We start from the raw sequence: 23,529 nt of genomic DNA, 5'->3' as shown, positions 1-23,529 counted from the left end.
TCTACTCCTCGGCGCCCTCCTCCTCGGCGGCGGGCTCCTCGACATCCTCTTCCTCATCCAGCGAGCCGGCCGGCACGTCGTACAGGCGCAGGATGCTCTTGTTAGGGTCCTTGACAAGGACGTACTTTGCGTCACCCTCGCCCGCCTTGAGCACCATGTCCGAGATGGTTCGCACGATACCCCAGCCGTTGGACAGCGACAGGTTCATCTGGTTGGCGAAGTCGCGTGGTTTCCACCCGATGACGCCCAGGATCACGTGCTTGTCGTTGGCCTTGGGGTTGACTCGGGAGACGAATCTGTGAGGGTTTGTGTTAGCAAAAGCTTGCGAGGGTGTGTCAAATGGAGTCTGCAAATGATTCACTCACCCAATCTTCATCTGGTCCGCCTTGGCCAGGATGCTCTGCACGGTCCACCGGGCAAGCTTGCACGAGTTGTTCTTCATCTCGGTGGCGACGACGGCACCACGTTGCGAGACAAGCTTAGAGCGCCAGTCCAGGGCGCCGCCGCTGCCCTGGGCCTTGCTGTCGAACTCGTTGAGAGCGTGCACGCGCAAGAACTGGTCGTCGCCGCTGATGGCGTTCTTCTGCACCGCGTCCAACTCCGTCCGCACCACCAAGTACACAGGCTCCTCATCGTTAATGCTGATGTCGAACTTGCGGTATCGGTACGCCTTGGACGCCGGGGGCTCCGTCTCCTCGGCCGCGTTGTAGAAGGGGTTGCCGTGCGCCATCTCAACCTTCTGCGACTCCAGCACGACCTGGTTGGCGAAGTTGTGGTTGATGTACGTGGCCTCCTCGGCCAATGCCGCTGGCTGGTTGATAACGTCCTTGGAGCCCTCAGACGCCTCGAGCGGCGCGTCGGCCGCGTTCTCGTTGACCGTGACCATGTCGAGAGCCGCGTTCTCGCGCTTATCAAGGAACACCTTGTTGCCCTGCTTGACGATGACAATGTCCCAGGGGTAGACGGATCGCGGCGCGCACATGAGCATGGATAGCACGCTGTCGGTAGCGAAGACGGTGGCCTCGTTCTTGTCCGCGAGCTCCTGGATAATGGGGTCGGACGACGTCGTGACGTTGTAGGCGGCGCGGTCGATGGGGCTGAGCTTCTTCTCGGCCGACTTGACGGGCTGCTTGTCGTAGGAACGATCGTAGTAGGAAACGAAACCGTAGCTGTCGATGTCCTCGCCCTCGTCGGCGTCGAGGTTGAGCTTGAGCAGCCTGTTGTAGTCGATCTCCTCGAGCAGCTTCCAGTCGGCACGGATGTTGATGGAGGCGTCACGGTTGCGCTGCGGCTTGTCGTAGTCCTTCCAGCCGAAGCGACGGCCACCGCCGCCACGACCGCCGGCGTTATTTCGTCCTCCGCGCCCACTGTCGTAGCCGCCCCGGCCACCGCCACGGTTGTTGAACTGTTGGCGTCCACCGCCGCGGCTGTCCTGTCCTCCTCGGGCACCGCCACGCTGGCCACGGCCGCCACGTGTGAAGACGGCGCCACGGCCGAACCGGGACTTGCCGCTGTCGCGGACGTTGGAGACGACGGAGAAGGAGGCTTCGTCTTGCTCGACTGCCGGTGCGGCGAAGAGGGAGGCACTTGCAGAGCCGTAGGTCTGTTGGTCTGGAGGGAGACGAGTTAGTGTCAGCGAGGTGGAGCTACGTGCAGTATGATATGGCAACCAGTGCGAGCTGATGCCACTTGGTGTTGTTGGGGGGCGCACCTCTGTAGTTCCTATTGTACTGGGCCCTTCCTCCGCGACCATCACGGCCATCCTTGCCATCAGCAGTCCAGTCAGCCATGCGACCCAGCTTGTCGCCCTTGGAGAAGGGGGCGTAGGGGACGCCATCGAGGGTGGTCTCGGTGGTGACTGGGGGTCCCCATCCGTCGCCGTCAGGCAGCGCCGCGATGAGGTCGGCGATCGATTGAGACATGGTAGGAAATGTGTACTGTCAAGCGATAGAAAAAGATACGATAACTGCTATCTGACCTGGATGATTTCTGGGTTGGGGAGATATGCCGTATCGTTGCTGTCGGTCGACTTTGCCGCCTCTTTTGCCGCCTTGGATGGTCAGTGAGTTTGTGCAAATTCGTCAAAAGCTGCAGAAATTCAATGTTTGGTGGGGTCCGGGCCTAGCGTAGCAGTCTTGGCGGGTCCCGACTATGGAAGGCGGCCAGGAGCTTACCCAGCTGCTCCCTCCTTCGGTCCTGATCCCCGCATGACTAGACGACCCTGCCAGCGCCCCCCCCCCAAAAGCCCCCCCTCCGCCTGGAATGGAAGCCCTTCCAGGGTTAGGTCTTCTGGGAAAGGCCTAAATATCACAAGTGCCACTTAGTCACCGTCGAGATCTAGTTTATCTGGTTCGCTTCAGTGAGAATGAAGATAAAGTCGTTCATGAGATTGCCACATTGGTACCATGACGGTTCATATGCCCACATCTCCAGGAGGCAGCCAGTGGCTCTTCACAATTAAGCGAAGCTTGAGACCCCGAGGTCTTGCGAAGAATGAACATGAATCGTCACCATTTTATTTGTCGATATCTCGTTGTTCCCTCAAGTTAGTTCTGCTCACGCCTACTCTATGTATGGGCATCCCCTGCACTTCTGAGGATATGTGCATTTCTTCCAGTGACGCAACTCTCTCTTGGCCCAACAGAGCCTGGAATTTGGGTCCTGTGGCTTCTTCCACACTTTCCATTTGTGTTCTTTTTCTTGCTCTAGAGACTCGATGTAGGTCTCTAAAACCTCAACGTAGTGCTTCCCAACTGTAGTCTTACGCAAAGGCACTGTTTGAAGCTCCTCTCGGAGCTGAACGATCATCTGGGTGCCTGACTTGATCGTGTCCCGCACTGACTTTGCTGCATCTTGGTGCGAGGTTAAAAACACTACTTCAGGTCCTGAGATATGCTCAACCCAGATTGAACGCATAGCGAGGATCTCTTGAAGATTGCGGCTGGACACCAAGAATTTGGACTCTCTAGGCTTGGGAGGCGTTCCCAAGATGCGACTCCATACTTGTAGATGAAGTCGATGTGTCTGTACTTCTTTCGGTGATTGGGAGTCGTCGACAAGGTAGACGAAACTTGACACTTTAATGTGACCTTCCCTGGCACAATGAATTTATCAGCGACTTTCTTCAATTATGCTACAGTTTTGACCCACATATTCCTGATTTCGTCCGCGATTTTTGCCAGTGTAAAACCATCCATCAGAACATCGTCGCAGAGACATGGGAGCCTCAGAAAATATGCCACAGAACCTCTGTAGAAGAAGTCGGCACTAGACTGGACACACCTTTCCTCGCTCAGGGAGTGTTGGCAAAGACCCTCCGGATTACAAATCCCAGTCACATAGTCAATAAACTGGCAGCGAGATAAGTCAGACCTGCAGAGGTATGGAGAGATTCACGTTGGAAAGTACTTCTCTTTTCCCGGAATTGACGAGCCCTCCAACACTGCTGAGATCAGTGAATGATTCTTACTGATGTGAGCTAAACAGGTACCTACAGTATAGCGGATTTCCTCGGGAGTTCTTTTTGTTGTGTGGCTTCTAGCTTTAGTAAGTTCTTCAGCATGGTGTCTCGATGATCGTGGTGGTTGATTGATGGGTTTCTTTTGACTATCTGGCAATGATTAAGCGTCTATTCGTACAATGAAAGTCTCAGTCTCATTTCTTTATGTTGGATCGAGCCCGTCAGTGTATGCTTGAAAGCGACGAGGCTCTGCCTTAAGTACTTAGTACCTACATGTATACTCCCCAGCCTCAGCTGAACCTCGGGTCCGGTATTTCTCTGTTCGGAGATCAGTGGGCGTTTTCGAGAAAAGTGGCGGACCTATCGTGACCTTGGAACTAGACATCTTGTGCTACCCAATCTGTCAAAGTCCACCCACCTCAGCTGAGTGGCGGCCTCTGGCAGTGCAAGCCGAGCCCCCCTTTCATGCAGGAGAGGCCGATGAGCCATCAAAAATATATATCAACACATTTTAGCTCTTTACTAGCTGCGAAGATGCACACCTGAATTTTTCTACCTAAATCATGCACGTAAGCGGAGCGCCACAGCCTATATTTAAGCTCTCGAGTCCGGTATTACAGCGCTGTAAACGACCCCCTATGTGTTCATTTTCTCTGTGCGCCATTTTATATCTCGGGTCTGAGAAAGCCACACATCGTTGACACAGTACCTTGAAAACGACGGGCGCTATGTGGAGCTTGAGTAACTTGTCAAAACTTATTTGACCTGAGCCCTCCACTGGATTTCATTCTTCCGTCTCCTCATTTCACACTTCTCTCCACATCAGGACGGCCGAGAGCAACCTTCGCCTCCGCCTTGAGCCTCAGATTTTCCAGTTCACTCCTTCGCTTCAGTGGAATACCAGAAAAAATGGAAGAGCCCCACGATACTCCCTGGGCTATGTGTCCAACAACTTTCCAAAGATCGATTCATCTGGTCCATACGCTTCCTTCCGCTAGTCATAGTAATGAGTACCCAAAAGTTCCCACTGATGCCCATTCTGATACGTCAGACGATGAGGTCAAGTACTTTGATAGTCTCGAGAGAGATATTCCCGGTGTTGAAAGCGATTTCTACAATGCCATTACCAATCCAACCTTAACAACAGCAAAGTGTGGACGGGTTGCAGTACTGCGCATGTCACATCCTACCTTTCCGGTTCAAGAGAGCGGGATAGATCTGATGCCGAGGAAGATCATCTGGCGAAACCCACGAGATACGTATTCAGACCCACAAAGCTCGACATCAGCGGCCGGTGCTTCAGCATCGCTGGAATTCCCGGAAGGACTCGTCTTCGAGGATCTGGAACTGTTCAAAAGGACCTTGGAAAAGTTCCCACACCGCTCTGAAAACGAAGCGGTGCATCGATTCTTCGACAAACAGCTGATCGTTCTAGAGAATCTGGGAAGGGACTGGGTCGAGACCGTTGGAAAGGCCTTCCGAGTACCTCCTCACGTGTTTGCTCATCACTGGGCTTCTCCAAGCCTTTGCAAACGTGGTAGAGCCCGTCTTCCACTTGGCCAGCCTGCCGAAGAACATTTTGTTCTGCCATATTCGGAGATACTGCCCTTTGAGCTCAAAGACAGTATGACACTTTTGTTTGGATATAACTCAAATACGCTTCATTGCTTCCTTTGGTTTGAGTCGTCTGTCTGACATTGTCATCACAGACAACGAATATTACAAACTTGATTGCTGCCAAATCAGATTTGTGAGTTCCGAGATGCAACAAGACCAGAAAGAAAATCTAGCGGACTACCTTGAAGACGAGGCTTCGAACGCAACTTGTGAAGGCGCCATCAGTTATTGGGGTCGCTTGGAAAGTCGAGAACAATGGACAGGTGAGCACTCACAAATACTGCATTCTATTAATCTGTGGATTGTACATTAATAGTGGTGTTGGTAAGCAATTTTGTTGGTAGACCCCCGATCGCGGTCAACTCAGCCTGGTCAACGAAACGAGTACGACATTGTGCGGGCGAATGCGCGAGGTGATACACTCGAGTCTCTGCGGCACAATAAAATCAGGAAAGGACGAGCGATGATTCCAAATCCCGTCCCTGCGTTACATATTCCTCGTGATGAGTCTACCTGGAGACCCGCAATCCTGGAGGCCGCGGTCGATGGCGACTCAGGATCAGCAATGTGGACACCAATCGGCTTTAACAATATATATGGCGAGACAAGTGTGAGATCGGAAACGCCGCCAATTCAACCGCGCCCTCTACGAACTGATGAGCTTCTTAGTGAAGCACCGCTAGATACGGACTTTGATTCATACAGGAGCAGTTTCCCAGCAACACCACGGACCCGGTCTCTACCCATGTTTGACCAAATCCTCCGGGCTCCTCCCCCAAGACCGAATTTTCATCCTGTTCACGCCACTAAGTTCGTGAGACGCCTTGTCTTGGCTAAGATGGCACCAATCGTAGATATCTATCTAAAACAGACATACTCACTCACGATCAAGGCAATGCAGAATATATCAAAGATAGCAGATTTCGACCCTCAGCGACTTGGTGAGAAGCCGTGGCAGGACGAGTGGAGGTCGGAGTTTTTCAATCGACTGTGGGAGCTCCGCGGAAATATAGAGCTCCTGGGCTTCGATATGGAAAGCACAATCCGTCTTTTCCAGGACCTCGCCGACGGAACGAGCTGGCCTGAAATGCTAAATCTTGACATGGCCGACGGTGGGAGGTGGCACGACGAGAGACGCTGGAAGCATAGACAAATTCGAGACCAGGACCTAGACGATCTTGAAGAGTGGAAACGTCTTGAGGCTACCAGGAAATATGCTGCCGGTTTTATCGAGCGCACCACAAATTCTTACCTCCAAGCTGCCACGGCGGAGGGGGCGAAATTTGCGAACCTTCAGGCAAAAAGGTATGTGCGAGACCATCCTTATTTACTATGGTTCTCTGATAGTAATAATACGCTGATGATCCCTCGCAGCTCCAAGAAAATAACGTTGTGAGTCTCGGGTGCTTCCTTTCCGCGCATGTATGTGATGTCATTTGCGACTATACTTACGGAATCTCTCCACTAGTCTTGCAACTCTTTTCGTACCGGCGAGCCTTTGTGCGGCTATACTGTGAGTTTGATCACTCACAGATGAGAGTTCTCTATTAAGCATGAGACGCCCGTCCTGACTGTGCCTGAAACAGTGCACTGCCCGGTTACTCTGGAGCTCAGGGTAGTACAAGATTCTGGTATGTATTGTATACTCTGGCCGTTGGCACAGACTCTTGGAGCTGATATATTGTCAGGCTGTTTTGGGTCGTGAGTGTGCCTATAGCAATTGTATTGGCAGCTACTCTGCTATACAAGGATATACGCACGTACATCAATGAACACATGCATCGGAAGAAGAGAGACCAATCATATAAGGAACCGGAAAGCCAATCCTACAGAGTACCGACAAGATTGAGCCTAAGCGATTACATGTTTTCTAGAAGAAGAAATGGTTGAGAATATGCTATCTGAAGGATTGTTCTCGAAAAAAAAAACAATTATTGCTTTGATTACCCAGAAGCCAATCGCAACAAATTCACAGCAAGTACAGAGCATTGAACGAAAGCCTCTATGTCAGAGTTTATATAACTACTAATTCTTATGCGTCTATCGAAATCTTGATTGGAACGAGACCTGGGCCCCGACGGCGTTACGCCTGAGAAGCTTCGATCAGACTATGCATCCTTTAGCGTAAGAAGAAGATTCCTTCGCCCCCTAGACATCGACATGTATGGCCCTGTTTGATCGAATGTAGACTTCAGCGGGTTTTTGAATACCGAATTCCGTTCAAATGCAGTGATTGTGCCCTAATCGTACTAGCGGCTAGGATGTGGGCGCAGCCAATGCACCCTGTACCTCACCAATGTATACGCAAGCTGACACAAAGCGGAATGTCGTCGCGAACACCGGCCCGATCTTGACTTTAGATGGCTGGCTCGTATCACTGAAAAGGATCGAAGCCGGCGAAATTTGTACGCGTTGAGTGCTTCTTGAATCAACTTACATTCATTCACCCTACACACAACACAAGCCTGCCGCGGTGACTCCGACATCCGATTCCGGTCGCAACAGAGACCCATGAAGCTTGTAATTGTTGGAGGCACAGGCCTGGTGGCCACAGAGCTCATCAGACAGAGTCTGGTCATGCCAGACTTCACTTCGGTTGTAGCTGTGGCCCGCAGACCAGTCGAGCTCGAATTCGATGCGGTCAACAGCTCGAAATTTAAGACCGTGGTGATCCAAGACTATGAGGGATATCCGGACGAGATTAGAAAGGAGTTATTTGAAGCGGATGCCTGCATCTGGTGAGTGTCGTGATTTCATCTTTTCGAAGAGAACGCAGTGTTAAACAGAGTACTCTGGCAGGACTGTGGCAATCACACCATTCAGATCGTTTAATTTTGACTTTTCTGAGGTTAAGCGTGTCTGTCAAGACTGCACCATAGCGGGGTTGAAAGCAACATGCGAGGCTAATGTTGCTTCACCGAGACCCGTAGTCTTTATTTATATGAGCGCAGAGGGAACCCTAACAGATCTCTCCAAGAAGCCTTTCATTCTAGGGGACTATCGGATCATGCGGGTATGTGAGGGGACTGCGACATTTATACAAGCGCGGGCGGCATCCACGAAATCACTGACATTAATCTAAATAGGGAATGACGGAGAAGCTCGTGCAAGAATTCGGTAAAGAGCATAGGGAGGTGGATATCCATATCGTCCGGCCTGGAATGGTCTGGTCTTCCACTACATTTTGGAGAAGTGCGCAGGCGAACACGTTTCGGGCCATCAACTTGCTGTCGCGAGGTATCCCTAATATTAGTCTGACTGAGCTTTCTGCGGCGATTTTGGAGCAGACCGTGGGTGGCTTTGAGAAGGAGGCTCTGTCGAACGCTGACCTAGTTCGCATCGGAGGCCAGGCCCTGAAAAGGAAAGCGAGGCCCTAGACAGAACTTGAATTAGACAGCTCGGTGCACATCCCTCGTCGGATTTAGCTACCTATCCACAGAGTGCCGAGATTTATTTGCTATAAGGGCGATCTCTCGTATGGATTGCTCTAGAAAACCATTCACTGTTCTTGCCCCAACACTCGATCTACTATTCAAGAGTAGGATGGGATAGAATGGTGCAGACATTTGAATGGTCATTATTTCGAGGTACAAGCTTTATAAACTCTGACTAAATGACCTCACTAATCTGTGAAACAGGTGGTAAAATGATTTGTCAAGTCAACACATTAGTTTCAAAACCAGTCTCAATCTGCTTCTAAAGTTGGTCGTCTTGTCTCTGGGTTTTCCAACGCGCCTTTGGTTAATTCAGAAGCTTTCAACCTGGTTGCAAGTGTCTTAATATACTGAAAAAGGGTGCTCCGCAGCCGGTATCCCCGCGTCACGAGGCACACTCCTTGGTGACCTCTGAACGCAGATTCGATGTGAGGAAGGCAACTATTATTTCTGGTGTCTAATCTAATACTGCTTTGCATCTATGCTCTTGGTCAAGAGATTTCGCTGAGAGAACTCCTGACTGAAGGGATAATCAATATAACCACTCTTGGTCTTGGGCGCGTAGAAAGTTTCCCGATGGTAGGGACTTGGCATCAGACCCTCTCGGATTCTGAAAGGAAGGTCGGGCGTAGAGATGAAATATCTCCCGAACATGACGACGATGTCTTTTTCCGGAAAATCCTGCTCGACCACCTGCCTCGCCAATTCCGGCGTGAAGCCACCAGCGACCAGTACGGGCCCGTCGAACTGCTTGAAAGCAAAAGAAAGGCTTTCTGAGCCCACAGCGTCCACATTCCCGGCTACTCTCGACTCAATTAGGTGGACGTATGCGATCCCCAGCTTGTCAATCTTCCGAATGACGTCCGTAAACTGCGGTACGGGATCGGCCATCCTCATGTTGTTGTAGGTACTCCACGGGCTTAAGCGGACCCCAGTCCTCTCCGGCCCGATGGCGTCACTCACAGCCCTCACAGCTTCGACGGCAAAGCGGGAGCGGTTTTCCACGCTGCCCCCGTACGCGTCCTCCCGGTTGTTGGTGCTGTCGGAGAGGAACTGGTCAATCAGGTACCCGTTGGCTCCGTGCAGCTCGACGCCATCGAAACCGGCAGCAATGGCATTCTTTGCGGCTGTAGCGTAGTTGCGGACCCTGTCCTGAATCTCGTCGGTGCTCAGTGGAGTGGGGCGTCGCTCCTCGTCCAGTCCGATTGTGCCCGAGCTGACTATTTTGATTCCCTCGCGGGCGGCGACGTCGGCATAGACGTCGCGACCGAGAGCCCAGAGTTGACAGAAAATGTAGCTACCTTTGGCATGGACAATGTCTGTAATCTCCTTCCAAGCGTCGATCTGTCTCTGATTATAGATCCCGGGGGCGTTGGCGTGGCCACCATCCTCGGGGGAGATGAGCACACCCTCAGTGATCAGTAGAGTACCAGGGACCGAAGCTCTCTGTCCGTAATATTCTTTCACGAATTCCAGAGGGACGTGGTCATCCGATGCTCGATAGCGAGTCAAGGGACTTAGGCCCACGCGGTGGGACAAGGTCAATTTTCCAATCTTGAGTGGCTCGAAGAGACGAGAAGAAGTCATTGTAACTAATTAGCAAGATGTATGACGTAAAGTTTTCCCGATGTTACTTGGAGACGACTTGTTACTAGCCATATTCAAGGGGTTCATAATTATCAGTTCTGTTTGCGTACCGTGTAAGTATATAAATACTCTTGGGCTATTTGGAACTGACATTTCATCCGCATTCATCAGCGAGAGCGCAGATTTCAACGGGCAGCAACTCGATTCTAGAAGTGATGAATTGTCAGCTCAACTCTCAATCCCGACTTGGGCCGCCTTGGCGAATATGTTCTTGCTGCAATTCTTTCTCGTTCTAGACTAAATCTCAACAATTCTTCCGAGGGGTTCAGATACCAAGACGTCCTCTTTTAACGTATCCTCGTTGTAGCAAGACGATAAGACACTGTCCAACGTACCACTTGTGCATGATTGAACTTATCTGATCTAGAAAAGAAACGAAATCACATCACACCCATCGGGTGTGCAAGGGAACGCTTACTCATAGCCCTGCTACGCATCTTGGTAATCAATGTTTAGTGATCAATTCCCAACCACATCACATCCGACTTGGAAAGCAAGCCCCTTATCGCGTGGTTTTGCTCATCTAAAACTTCACATCATAGACTGGACGATAAAAAGCAGGAGTGCTTGTGGGGTGTAATACTCGATTACTGAACGCCGTGCTGAGTGTTATCGCCTAACCGCGAATGCCCACTCAGTTGAGCCTCGTCGCGATTTGGAACACGGCACGCGACATAACAACTCGATTTTGAGCTACTGAATGTTGCTACAATAAGACGCGATTTCATATAAAAGTGATTGTTTAAGAACACTGAACAACAACCAACAGCTCTCGTATTCACAATTATCTCCCCTTTCAAACGCCATCTAGAAGACTATCAAACAGTGCACAATTATTGAACCACACTTTCACCGAACATGTCTTCCTCTTTCCAGAACATCGTCATTATCGGCGCCTCGGGCGCCATAGGTAGCATAATACTCGAAGCTTTCCTCAAAACTCCTTCTGTGACAATCACAATCCTTCAACGCGTCTCCACCACCAGAACCGTCTTTCCCCCGTCAGCTCGCGTCATAACCATCCCGGACGACTACCCCCACGACTCACTTGTCGCCGCCTTCGCAAACCAAGACGCAGTGATCAACTGCGTTACAACCCTCGCTGCGCACACTCAAGTCCGGATCATCTCCGCCGCCGTCGAGGCCGGCGTCCGGCGCTTCATTCCTTCCGAGTACGGGCTCAACAACAACAACCCGGCCGCCCGCGCACTTTGCCCCGTCTTTCGCGAGAAGGGTGAGGTGCAGGACTACCTCCGCACCCTGGAGCACCGCATGGAATGGATGGCCGTCGCGAACGGCATGTGGCTCAAATGGAGTGCCACACATGAATTCCTTGGCATGCACATCGCCGCGAGGAAGTTCGTCCTTTGGGATGATGGCGAGGGCTTGTTCAGCACGACGACTGAGGAGAACACAGCCCTTGCGGTCGTGAACGCACTGACCAACAAATGGGAGGAGACGGCGAACAAGGTCGTCTGGTTGAGCGATTTTGCTGTGTCTCAGAAGCAGTTGCTGGAAGCGGTTGAGCGATTCATGGGGGAGAAGTTCGAGACAGAGTTCATTGACTCGAAGTCATTTATACGGGAGAAGCAGGCAGCTGCCGCGGCTGGGGATGGTGGGGCCACGTATGCACTGATCGAGACAGGGTTCGTTATGGGAAAATACGGGGGCCATCTGGAGAAAGAGGGCGATATCATGAATGAGCTGCTGGAAATTCCAAAGCGGTCACTTGATGAGGTTGTGAAGGCTGCTGTTGAGGCGGTGAAGACGTCATGAAGACCAGTTGACGGTGCTCAGGATGTTTCACGACTTAGACTTTGATGTCAATCTCTGACATTCTCTCTTTGTACACCAACTAACACCTTCGGTGAAAATTTCAGTCGATGGGCTTGAAGTTGCGTCTCAGACAGTCTAAAGTATCATTTTTTATTATTCAAACTGAAGTATATTTTATATATTAATATTTTCAAAATAGCTTACGTGTTATGCAGTGGCAGGGATCAGACCAGGCACCAGTTCCCCGTGTGGTATAAAGTTCGAGCCCCATCACTCCTGCTTTTCGTCTCCTTTTGGCTAGAACTACCGATTACACGCAGTCTCTCTACGTCAACCACCGCTCAACCTAAAGCCCCCCAGCAACACGATATGAGCGTCGTGACCGTCCTACGCGGCTTTAAGGTCCCGCTCCCGGTACTCGACGCCTTCCTACTCGCCAACAATATCAACGAGTCCGAGGTTCTCTGTTCGGGCTTTCCACCCTTCTACGACGAGGATACTGACCAGGTCACCACCCTCCTGCGTAATAAGGTCGGCAGCGGAGACGTCAAGACACGCGTTTTCGTCCCGGCACGAATGAGCTACAAGAGGGCGGCCAGCGGCTACATTGCCTACGACTGGACAGTTGTCTTTGCACAGCGCAGATTTGATGCTGGGGACCTCGCAGAGCACCCGCCCGGTAAGCATCACTTTTCTCCTGTAACGGATCTCCATCTTTCATGTTCTGGAATCTTCTAGAATGCAACACTTTAGCATCGGTAGCAGGACTAACGTCACCATCAGTGGGCTTTGAGGAGCTGAGGAAGGAAGTGCTGTCGTACGCCACCGCCGGCGACGGGGCTGAGTCTCTTGCCGACGATTCGCGATACCAGAATGCCCTCTATATCGTCATCACTGACGAGCGGACATATATCCCGCCTGAAATGCTGCAGCGGGATGAAGCTGTAAGTTGTTAACTCGGCTTAGAGAAGCCTCACATCAAGAACACTCGCCCTACTCTTCTCACCTAAGCCCCTTTTCCGGCTCCAGCTCCTCGTCTCAATTTACTGACTCGTTGGTATCTTCACAGGATATATTTACGCTACCGGAGAATCTGTAACAGTAACTAGCAGCTTGTTCGCCTTACTTTTTGAGACTTCTGCTGACAGAAGTAGTCGTTTGTTTCTTGCTTACTTAATTGATATGGAAATTTGTTTTGGACGGTAAGGGCTCCCAAGTTCGTTCTTATGAGCTACCAAATGTATATTCTGCAGAATGACACGAAATTGCTGACGCACTCGCCATACTTGAGTTGGGAATCGCAGTGGCGGATCTTCATTGAACCAAAGTCTTTTAGCGGAGCTTCCAGCGAGCAGCATATTAGAGAGCACAATGCACTCAGGGGCCATACCGAGCACGCTGACGCACACTAGCACCTCAAGTATAAAGTGTTGCCAGCACAAAATCATTTCATGCCTTATGAAGTACGGATATTGTCAAGCGTGGTGTAATCCAATATGACTTCGCTACCACTAGTTAGAGACAGACAACACCTCACCGATAATACAATTCATGAGACAGTGTTGTCCGAGATGGTATGCATTTAGTATCTATATAATGTATTCCCATCAGGTATCCAAACAAATAAACAAACAACTAGTTTTTTGTCCACAAAACTTATGCAATCAACCAGTCTTCTCCGTGCTGCTGCCATCGGCGCTGTCCCCACGGAGCTTCTCATCGACCCTCTCGCTGGTGGCGAACACACCGTTGCCCTCGCCCGCGCCGTTGACGACGGCGGCGCCGTCGCGCGAGCTGGTGCGCTGGAAGTAGGCGTGGGCCTCGTCGGAGAACTCGTCGTCGGCCAGGACCTGCTCGCCCTTCATCTCCTTCTCGCGCTTCTCGGCCTCCTGCGCCTCCCAGTCGCGGCGCAGGTCCTCGATCTTCTGCTTCAGGTCCAGCTCCGGGTTGTAGTGCTTGCCGACGCCCATCCAGCGCTCCCACATGCTGAGGTGGTTGGGGTGCACCGCGATGCCGTGGTATTCGTGCTCGCGGCCCTCGAGGATGTACCGCCACCGGCGCTCCTGCTCTTTCAGGTCCAGACCCGTCGTGTCGGGCAGCCACAGCCACGTCATGACCATGCCCGCCAGTCCGAACCAGGGCACTACGTAGAAGCGCATCTGTGTGTCGATGTAGTTATATAGCACTGATGCCAGTAGCGCACCGGCCTTGCCCATGCAAGCCGAGAAGCCGTGAGCTGACGCGCGCACGGGTGTCGGGAAGACTTCAGCGGCCACAAGGAAAGTCACGGCGTTGGGGCCAAATTGGTTGAAGAATGACGACAGGTAGTACATGGCCTGGAAGGAGTGGATGCCCGCGGGCGAGGTGTAGTAGTCGAGCTTGAAGGCCGGGATGACGAAGGTCAGGAAGCACACCAAGAAGCCGATCTGCTGCATGTTCTTGCGGCCGTATAGCTTGTTGTCGATCAGGAACGAAGCCAAGTAGTAGCCGGCCAGCGCGACAATAATGTTGTACAGGTTCCAGATCCAGTTGGTCATAACCGACTTGGAGTTGTCGCTGATGACCTCGATGAACTGCGCCTGGAATAGCTTGTTGCCGTAGAAGAACACGTCGTTGCAGAACCAGCCACCCGCCGTGGCCAGCAGTCGTCCGCCAAAGTACTTGAAGGTCAGGCGCAGCGAGTTGACGTCGTAGCCTGTAACCTTATTCTTCTTCTTGGCGATCTGCAGCTGCCGCGAGGCCTGGGGCATCTTGTAGGCACGGTAGTAGGCGAGCCAGAGGGTTCCGACGGCGGGAATAGCGAAGGACAGGCGGAAGACGACCTGGGTGGTCTGGGCGCCGTATGGGCCGTCGCCCTGGCCGTGGTGGAAGATGAGCAGCAAGACGATCAGCAGGGCCTGGTTGGCAAGCTGGCCCCAACCCTGCATCAGGAAAGCGGTGGTGACCTTGCGGCCACGGTGCAGACGGTCCTCGCGGGTTGAGACCTTGCCGGCTCCCACGGCGTTTTCCATAGACGATGTCGCAGTCATGGGATACTCGCCACCAACACCGAAGCTGTACACGAAGAGGGACCAGGCGTAGCAAATAACCCAGCCCTCGAGGGTGGTGCCCCAGGAGGCTGTGAGCATAATGAGACCGAGAACCATAATGAGCGCATCCTGAATGAGACCGAATCGTCGACCGACCCAGTCACCAATAATCTGTAGACCATAAGGTTAGCTGCGCTGTTGCATTTTCAAGTGCGGAAGAGGGGTGTTTTCCGGGTACTTACACCGACAGCAACCTGACCAACCATGATACCGACAACCTCGAGGTAGGTGACGGCAGCGATCCAGTTCACAGAGCACTCGCCGTCGGTCGTCTTGCTACCCCAGCACGCCTTCCAGCCATCCGTAGCAGCAAAGTAGCTGCTCAGGTTTCCGATCGAGAAAAGCACGTAGCCTTCAAGACCGAGACCGGCACCAGGCAAGATCGCGTTGTGCCAGTACCAGCTCAGAGGGCTCAGGGGGTCCTTCTTCATCATGGCGCCGATCTGACCCAGCTCCTTCTTAGCCTCGGCATTGTCGACGGAGGTGACGAATTTGATGCGCTTGGACAATGGCAGGTCAGCCCAGTAGACGCCCTCCGGTGTGTAGCTGTCGTCCGGGTGTGTGATGTAATTGAAGATCTGGCGCTCCTCCTCGGAGGTGACGCCGGCGTGAGGTGGGTAGGTGTAGGCCTCATCGCCGGTTTCCGGTCCGTGAGGCACGGGTATTTGCCCGGTGGACGGGTTGTGGTGTTTTTCGTGGGCGAGGAAGTTCGACATGTTGGCGGTTGGTGGAGGGTTAGGGGAGGGAATGAATTTGGAGGGGTTGGAGGGGTTTCCAAGGATGCACCCTCCTGGCTGCTACTCCCTGCGACACTGGTGTCTGTGCCGAGACGGCGTGAAGGCTTTGGGAAGAAGAGCCTGAGTCGAAGGTGGGCGAGAGAAGCCTCAGAGGGGGAGTTGGGGTCTTGACTGCAGAGCTCGAGGGGAGAACCAACTGCAGAGCAGACGGAGGGAAGAGATGGGAGGTTTTTAAGAAAGACGGGCGGAGGCCCTGGCTCTGGACGAGGCGGCAGGGTGGCACCTCGGAGGTGTGCAATCCAGGATCAGGATTGCCTGGACGGGATAGGATAGGGCGACGACAGGATACGGTGCGATGCTGCTCGATTGAACCCTGCAAAATAGTTCGAGAAAAGGTTCACTGTGTAGGGGACCCCACCAGCAGGCACAAGGGGGCCCACAAAATAGGTTTGAAAACTGGAGCGTCGCGTTGGATCGTGGGCCAGATGCTGCACCGAGCGGAAGCGAGACCAGCTGCTGCGCGGAGGCAAAATGGAGCCGTGCAGACCGAGGGGAGGGACCAAAATGTGGGCGATTACGAGCAGGAACGAGGATGATGAGGAGGTGTCGCTGTCGCTGTCACAGAGAGTTTTTAAAATCTGACCGACAAAATCGTGCATTTTTCTGGAATTTTCAATGGACGAGCGCCCAGTCCCTCATGACCATGACCATGACGGACAGACGGACCAGCGCGACCAGGACTCGGGTAGGCTAACGGTAGAGCCAGAGAGCTAAGCAAAGTTGGAGGTTAATGAAAAAAATCGCAGTCAAGTCGGCACACGGCTTGTTTCTGCCAAGGGTTTGGCGCCGAAAGCTTGATGCCGACGGTGCGGCAGCAACGGGTTGCTGATGGCTGATGTCACTCTGGCTCGGTGTCTCTTTCTGGTCAGCCGCTCACACTCTGATTTCTGAGCTGTGAACTCAGAACTCATCACTCTGAACCCACGACACCACCAACGGATGAAGCGAGCATTCGATGATGAGTGGGCTTGCTCGAGGATCGGCCCATCTCGATCCACGCCACGAGCATTGGATTCAATGCTATTCAAGTCAATGTCATAGTCTATGTGTCGACTGCCTGAATGCTATGCTTTGTGCTATGCGATGTCGCGACGACGAGTGGTCCTGTCGTCGAGACACGCCTCTCATCAACGACATCTCAGTGGACAGAAGACAATTGACCATGACATAGAAGGCTGTCTATATGCTAGGTGATCTGCCCTGGGTAAAACGCCTCCTTTCGCACAGGGTCGTCGAGTCCCATCTGATCCAGTAACCCTGATCCCTCCCCCCATCCCCATCCCAATTCCATATCCATCCGTCCCGGAGTCGTGGTAAAGCGTGGGTGGCACGTACTAATAATAATGCTAGCACATGTGGACTTGACTTGCATGAGCACAAAACACAAGCACCCGCACTCGCACACACCTGATCGAGTCCTGATTCATGGACAATTGAATTGTTTCTAAACTCGGCCAGTCCTGTATCATTGTCGTGCAAGGGAATTGTTCTGTCTTTCCATCCCACAGCGGGGGGGAACGAGAGACATCTACCGTCAACATACGAGAACAGATTGAGCCGAGGCCATGCGACCTGTTTCCTGTATCGCATCCCACATGGCTTGGCTGCATTTTGTCTCTCGTACAGATTTGCAGAATGTATTGACACTCGGTATCGAGATCGCATCATGACCGATCCACGGCACACAACCTTATCGACATCTGGCCACTACACCACCACAGTGCAACATACAATGCCACAGTGTGTACGTGTGTGTGTGTCTCCCCTTCTCGACTCGACCTGACTTGAGGTCAGCACGGTAAAGTGCTCCAGGCGAAAAGGTACGTACACGCGGCTGCTTCTGGGTGCAGCTGCAGCCCCACCCAATCTCTTCAACAGGGCCCCCCTGCAAACCGCCTGCGCCTTTCTGCAACCAGCCTTCCAGCCTGCGCCTGCACCTGCACCTCTGCACCTCCCGTCCGCCGCCCTGCCGTTTCCTCGCCCCTCGTCCCTGCCCCCCTGCTCTTTGCCCAGCATGCCAGCTGGCTCCTTCCCTCTTTCGGCGGGCTCAGGTGGGGGATCGCCCAGGCGCGCATTGACCAATCACAAACCTTAATCGACCACACGTGCGTGGTTGACAGGACGTCCGAGCTCCAAATCTCCTACGGCACAACTTTCTGACTTGACGACACCTCGTCCCTTCCCCGGCTTTACTGCTGGTAGGGCGGCGGCCCCCTCCCCCCTGGTGCGACGACGCGACGCACACCCAGCCCGCCCAACCCAACCGCATCCTTCCCTCCGCGGGCATACCAGAGCGCCCATGCATCCAATGGACCTGGCTGGGCTGGTTTCTCTCGGCTTTAAGGCGGCCTGGAGGTGCTGCAACGGCGAACCCGCGCTGCGCGAGGAACACGGGAATCTGACATGTTGCTTCCGCGGAGAGGGTGGAATGGCGCGAGATGGAGGCACGCGAGGCACGATACTTGCATCGAGGCGAGCTTTGGATGTCATCCGTACCAGCAATGAATGCGATGGGCATGATGGGCAACATATTGGCAGGATTGGCGGCGTGGGTCGAGTTGACTTGCGTGTGCTGCCCAGCCGGACATCCCATCCACCCCTCGTCCTTGTAGCTCATCACAACGTGAGCCAAGAGCCAAGGGGAGCCACAAAGCTTGACCTGACACCGTCGACAGAGAGACAAACCAGTCGATCAGCGAAGGATACGTCGCTCGTGTTTGGTTTACACGTGTGGGACGGGCAGAACCTCAGGCGCATTAGGCAAGAAGTCCCTCATGATCGACCAGACCAACTCGGCTGGGACACCGAGAAGCATCATGGGGGTCACACCCTTCCAAACTCAATTCCGCGTCTACGTCTGCGTTGCGTTGCTTGCAACGTAGCCGCGCACGCATGAGGGTTACTTCGGATACCTGTCAGGGAGGCAACGTGAAGGTCAGGGCTGGGCACTCAACCGTGAACAAGTCAGGGGCTGTCATGCACATTGATGCATGAAATGATGTCCCGGATGCCTGAGACCGGTCGCCCCGTCCAGATACCCAAGTCGCGCCGTGTCGGAGTCGGCGTCGGGCGAGCGCATGACAATCACCTCCGGGGGGCCGGCGAGGCCTGGAAGTCCAGAGTTTCGCCGACGGCACTAAGCTCCCTCAACTCCCATCTCTCTCCTTCGTCGTTTCTCTGAATCTGCCTCTGTCCTTCGCGCCAGAGGCATGAATGACTCGGACAGTGGAAGTCGGCCATACAGCTAGAAGAGGCAGGTTGTCACACGACACTCGTTGCAATCCGCCAAGCTAACGCCTGCGGCATGGCGCCCGCCGGCACGGCAAGGCAAGGAAATCTCCTTCCACTGCCGCTCAAGCTTTTCTTGGCGATGCTGTACCCTCACCTGCTGTCCACCCTCTCCGCTGGGCTGGTCGAAATGAGGAATGAGAGGCCAGGTGCCCCTGCCCCGGTCTTGCAGGGGAGCCGACGACGCCGTCCACTAGCTATATTTGGCCCCAGCCGAGGTTTGAGCTGAAAAAAAGATATCAGAAAACTCGCGCGCAGATCATCACGGCTTTTCGATGTACTCTTCGAGTCAGCACGGTGGAGAGGGAGAGATTGCCAACGTTGTGTTGCTGTCTGTTCAAGGTTGCAAAAGCTGATCGAGCGCGAACGATGAGGGCCACGTGCTCGCGATGGCCCCCAGCCTCACCCCCCTTTCAATCACCCGAGTGGATTCCCTGGTATCAAAAGATGTCCAAAATCAGCCGATCATGACTATTTCAAGCCATAGAAGAAGAATTGCACATCAGCGAGAATTTACGCGCTCAATAGTCCTTTTGGATTGATCCCCTTCACTAACACTGCCGTCCTGAGCCAGAGTTTCTCGAGACTGGGGCCAGCCCCTTTTTCAGGGTTCGGGTTCAGCGAGGAAGAGAGTGTGCATGAATAATACGAGTTGCTCACTAGGTTTTTCATGCCATGCCTCATTTTGTCACCCTCCGGCCGGTCCCGAATTCACTTTCTGGATCAGCTATTTATTTAGCTTTTCGTGAGACACTAAGCTTCCGTAGGGCTGGAGTGTTAATTTGGTTTTGCTATTCCCTTACTTTGTTGGGACACTCATTTCAATGCGTTGCGCCTCGGTAAATAGTCATCTGCCGTGTCCCCTATTTCAAGGTTGCACTTGCATCGTAGCAAACGCTTTGTTTTGGGACGAACAAGATATTCTGACTGCTGAGGTAGGTCTTCTTTTGGCCTTGTGACATAAACTGTTTTTTGTGTGCATGAATGGGTGAGTGCCTAGCTGCAAGTGGTACGGTCGCTCGGTCGAGTGACCAAGGGCTCTTTGGAGGGGCGCTTTGGAGGACGCTCCATGGCAACGTTTGAGAGATTCAATAACAACATATCGGATCAGCTCTCCTGAGCATTTTACATCTTGGGCTGCAGTGCCACCTGGCTTCTCTTTGTGGTGTGTGCGGCTGTTGGGACATGATTTGAATGGCGACAACGAGAGTCGTTCAGCTGCTGTGCCTTCGCTGGCTCTGGATGACCAGATGTCGCATGATAGGTTTGCGTCGGCCAGATGATATTGCCTGACTTCGATCATTACTAGATGGTGTATATAATTTTGATGGCTAAGCTAAGTGCCTAGGGTATACTCGGACCTCTCCGTTGAGATTAAACAGCGATGAGGCGCTTCTTCGGGGACCGATCTCTTTATGATCTTTTGAAACCGACCAATAGTGGCATTGGCAGGGCTCGTGATATATTGTTAAGCTTATTTTCACTAATACTTGGGCAGAAGCGCCGATCAGCGACGTTGCGACGAGCTTCGGGCGCCTCTTCGTGCTCAATATCTTCTGCAGGGCGTCAACAACGTTGATCTCAGTCACACGCGAACTTTGTTGGACAAGGCGGCAGAGATCAAGACGCGAGTCCATCGAGAGACCAGGAGAACTTTCACCTCGCTGGCGGCGTTACCAACACAAAAACGGGGCGGCAGCTTGCAAATGCGGTAGCCAAGAAATGTGGTGGACTGGACATACGCATTCTAATGCTGCAATCTTAATGGTTGCTGAGTTTCTCTTGTGCGTTGATATCAACGTGGCTTTGAATTCTGCCCTGTCCATATAGCTAACAGTGTTGTGGTAGATAAGCCTGGAAAGGAAGCAATTTGACTCAACAATGGACAATAACTTAGACAGGGCTTTCTACTGATGTCAGACCCCCGTCCGTCAAATGGTGAAGCATGGCCGCGGCGGGTCCTTCGTCTGCATCTCATGCATTAGAGCCCTCGTGGGCCGCAGGCTCCCGTTGCACTTCACCATCCAAGGCAGCGGTACTGTCCATTACGCAGCCGATGGTCATCGCGCTGCTTCCGCATTGCATTCGCGGCAATGCGATCCTGCCAGGCACCGTCCACACGCAGCTGGCTGAGCCGGATATGCAGATTGAGACGAAGCGGAAGCAGCTGGAGCAGTGGATGCCGCTCGGGATCAGCAAGCCGTGGGATATTGCTTGTTGATGGCGGTATGTATGTGGATCTCCAGTATGGTTGTCGATAGATCTAGGTTCTTGAATGTGTGCTGCGGTCTATTAGGAGTGTAATCTGGAGACATTGTTATTCCGAAAGCCATGAGAGATTCCTATTCGATTTGATCGCCAGTGTGGATTAGGCTAATTGTAAAAGTAACATCTGAGCACGGCATTACTATCGGGACACAGAATCACTGCCGAATCGTTCGGCTGGCTAGGCAATATGGATAAACAAGACAGCAAAGAGCAATGCTACTTTAAGAGGAAGTATATTAGTCCAACATAACGACCTTAAATTTCATTGGAAGTGAATCGGGTGGTGCACGGCAAATATTCTTTATAGACATGGTCTATGACATACCTTTGCAGGTTGATTAGGGGCTTCGTACCCTTTGGGTGATCTTCTTGAACAATCAATGAGATGTGATGTCTGGGCATAGGTAGTTTCGCCTCTTCTAGGAAGAGATTTAGCCGGGTGACTTCTGCTGGCCCCATCTGGGACTGGTCTCACACTGGCCTGTGGCGTTGGCTTATAACGACGAAGTGCCATCCAAAACCATCCGCTGCTCCTCTTCTAAGGGGATTGTTTTGCTTCCTGAGAAGTTCCGACCAAATGACTGCCAAAATGCTTTTTATCCCTTCCGTGTTGTTTGCGCTCGCTGCGACCGGCCTTGCTGCCGTTCCTGATGGCTACCGAAAGGTCCTGATCCCCTCAAAGGTGAACACCGCTTTTGTAGTGGTCCCAGTATCAGCCGCAAATGGCAGCTTGATTGTGGTGTAAGTGAGATTGATTCCAAGGTGAAGGTCTCCTCCGCTTGATTCGCTCATGATTATTCTGTGGCCTTTAGTCAATCCAAGACAGGTGCTGCTGGCCAACAGTGGTATCTCCAAAGCGGCAACAGCTCCATCATCTACGCCCCAGACACCACGCTCTGTCTTGACGCAGGCGCCCAAAGTAAGTCATCTCTTCATCCCCCGGCCTTGCCTCGGAGTTGCCCTACCATGTATTCTTACTGGCCACTTCTTTTTGCCTTAGGCAATTGGAAAGACATGTCCAGGATCTCCCTTGTGACCTGCGCCGCGGGCTCCGCCTCCCAGCAATGGGACGTCATGGCCGATGGAAGGATCGCTCTTGTTGCCTCCAAGCCCCAGGAGTGTGTGGATCTTCAGTATTCGCGAGCAGTCGCGAACAACCCGGTCGGAATCTACAGTTGTGCAGGCTTGGGAGGGATCGGTGCCGCGGATGATGGGCTTAATTGGCCACTTGCGAACGCAACCAGTTAGGAGCATTGTAAGAAATGGGATGGATTGTTATGTCTACTTTGGAAATTTGAATAAATCCATGATGCTATGTTTCGAGTAATTTGACTCTTTTGGGTCCATGTCGTACGAATGTAGCCCGATGATTTCCAGTACAATCAAAAGTTGAGTACCAACAATATACAGGTTCATAGTAGGAGCTACCGCTCAGATTGAAAAGGTGCATTCATTTACCGCGTTCATGAAGTATCAAACACATCTCCAATGCTCTTTGAGAGAAAAGAAAGGAGTCAGGGGTGCGGCTGAGAGCAATGCGCGGATAGACGAGTGTTGGGTTGGTAATGAAATCTTTATCTTCCAAACCCTTAAACTTGATATCAAGCGAGCGACCTCAACATTGCGGAGAGCCTCGCTACGAAGGCTTGGTATGAAGTCATAGCTGGAAGCAAGAGTGATCGGTCCTGAGTGCGAATGACTGCGAGACTAGATGACAGCATGGATGGGTGACTTGTGGCTGTTCAACTGTCAGATTTCTTGTGCGTGCCGCGCGCCGAGCCAAGCGCCGAGACGAAATCCTGCCGATTTCTGATGATGAGATGTTGGCACACTCCATCCTCAGTGAACGAAGCTCCGCCGCCGAGCCCGACTTTCGCTTGGCCGTGCTGCCGATCATCATCCGAGTACCACCAGAATCGCCTTGGCCGCATGTTAGACCAGGCCTTTGTGGATGGCATATTCCTTTGTGACTCCCAATTTCACCAGAAATTTCCACACTTAATGTGCAAAATTATGTTTCCTCTGCTCATCGCTCTCGCGTAAACGAGGACATTGAGAACTAAGCAGAGGCCTCAACGAACTGTCACATTGATTTATGGTCACTACAAAAGTAATACGGCATCAGCATTCCGTGGCTGCGCTCAGTTATTTCT

The 23,529-nt window shown here is 52.6% G+C and overlaps 8 protein-coding genes across 8 annotated transcripts; 4 read left to right on the top strand and 4 right to left on the bottom strand.

The window, feature by feature from the left end:
• Position 1: 1 nt before the first annotated feature.
• On the bottom strand, positions 2-1,922 carry J7T55_010650 (eukaryotic translation initiation factor 3 subunit d; the record flags this gene model as incomplete). The annotated part of the gene is made up of 3 exons (XM_053130741.1): positions 2-296; positions 366-1,611; positions 1,712-1,922. The coding sequence occupies 3 exons, from the start codon at positions 1,920-1,922 to the stop codon at positions 2-4; spliced, it is 1,752 nt and encodes a 583-aa protein (XP_052990932.1).
• Positions 1,923-8,973: 7,051 nt separating this feature from the next.
• On the bottom strand, positions 8,974-10,098 carry J7T55_010648 (uncharacterized protein; the record flags this gene model as incomplete). Its single annotated transcript, XM_053130740.1, has 1 exon — positions 8,974-10,098. One exon carries the CDS (start codon positions 10,096-10,098, stop codon positions 8,974-8,976), a length of 1,125 nt encoding a protein of 374 aa, XP_052990931.1.
• Positions 10,099-11,016: 918 nt separating this feature from the next.
• J7T55_010647 (uncharacterized protein) lies at positions 11,017-11,934 on the top strand (the record flags this gene model as incomplete). The annotated part of the gene is made up of 1 exon (XM_053130739.1): positions 11,017-11,934. One exon carries the CDS (start codon positions 11,017-11,019, stop codon positions 11,932-11,934), a length of 918 nt encoding a protein of 305 aa, XP_052990930.1.
• Positions 11,935-12,303: 369 nt separating this feature from the next.
• On the top strand, positions 12,304-13,033 carry J7T55_010646 (uncharacterized protein; the record flags this gene model as incomplete). Its single annotated transcript, XM_053130738.1, has 3 exons — positions 12,304-12,613; positions 12,718-12,878; positions 13,004-13,033. 3 exons carry the CDS (start codon positions 12,304-12,306, stop codon positions 13,031-13,033), a joined length of 501 nt encoding a protein of 166 aa, XP_052990929.1.
• Positions 13,034-13,598: 565 nt separating this feature from the next.
• On the bottom strand, positions 13,599-15,739 carry J7T55_010645 (major facilitator superfamily transporter phosphate; the record flags this gene model as incomplete). Its single annotated transcript, XM_053130737.1, has 2 exons — positions 13,599-15,134; positions 15,206-15,739. The coding sequence occupies 2 exons, from the start codon at positions 15,737-15,739 to the stop codon at positions 13,599-13,601; spliced, it is 2,070 nt and encodes a 689-aa protein (XP_052990928.1).
• A 5,314-nt stretch (positions 15,740-21,053) lies between these two features.
• On the top strand, positions 21,054-21,329 carry J7T55_010644 (catalytic protein; the record flags this gene model as incomplete). The annotated part of the gene is made up of 1 exon (XM_053130736.1): positions 21,054-21,329. The coding sequence occupies one exon, from the start codon at positions 21,054-21,056 to the stop codon at positions 21,327-21,329; it is 276 nt and encodes a 91-aa protein (XP_052990927.1).
• Positions 21,330-21,965: 636 nt separating this feature from the next.
• J7T55_010643 (uncharacterized protein) lies at positions 21,966-22,624 on the top strand (the record flags this gene model as incomplete). The annotated part of the gene is made up of 3 exons (XM_053130735.1): positions 21,966-22,117; positions 22,189-22,295; positions 22,377-22,624. The coding sequence occupies 3 exons, from the start codon at positions 21,966-21,968 to the stop codon at positions 22,622-22,624; spliced, it is 507 nt and encodes a 168-aa protein (XP_052990926.1).
• A 494-nt stretch (positions 22,625-23,118) lies between these two features.
• Positions 23,119-23,334, bottom strand: J7T55_010642 (uncharacterized protein; the record flags this gene model as incomplete). Its single annotated transcript, XM_053130734.1, has 1 exon — positions 23,119-23,334. One exon carries the CDS (start codon positions 23,332-23,334, stop codon positions 23,119-23,121), a length of 216 nt encoding a protein of 71 aa, XP_052990925.1.
• Between the last annotated feature and the right edge of the window lie 195 nt (positions 23,335-23,529).

Source organism: Diaporthe amygdali, assembly GCF_026229845.1.
Source record: "Diaporthe amygdali strain CAA958 chromosome Unknown NODE_24_length_778219_cov_64_757418, whole genome shotgun sequence".
NCBI lineage: Eukaryota > Fungi > Ascomycota > Sordariomycetes > Diaporthales > Diaporthaceae > Diaporthe > Diaporthe amygdali.
This window is presented reverse-complemented; position numbering and strand designations above follow the sequence as displayed.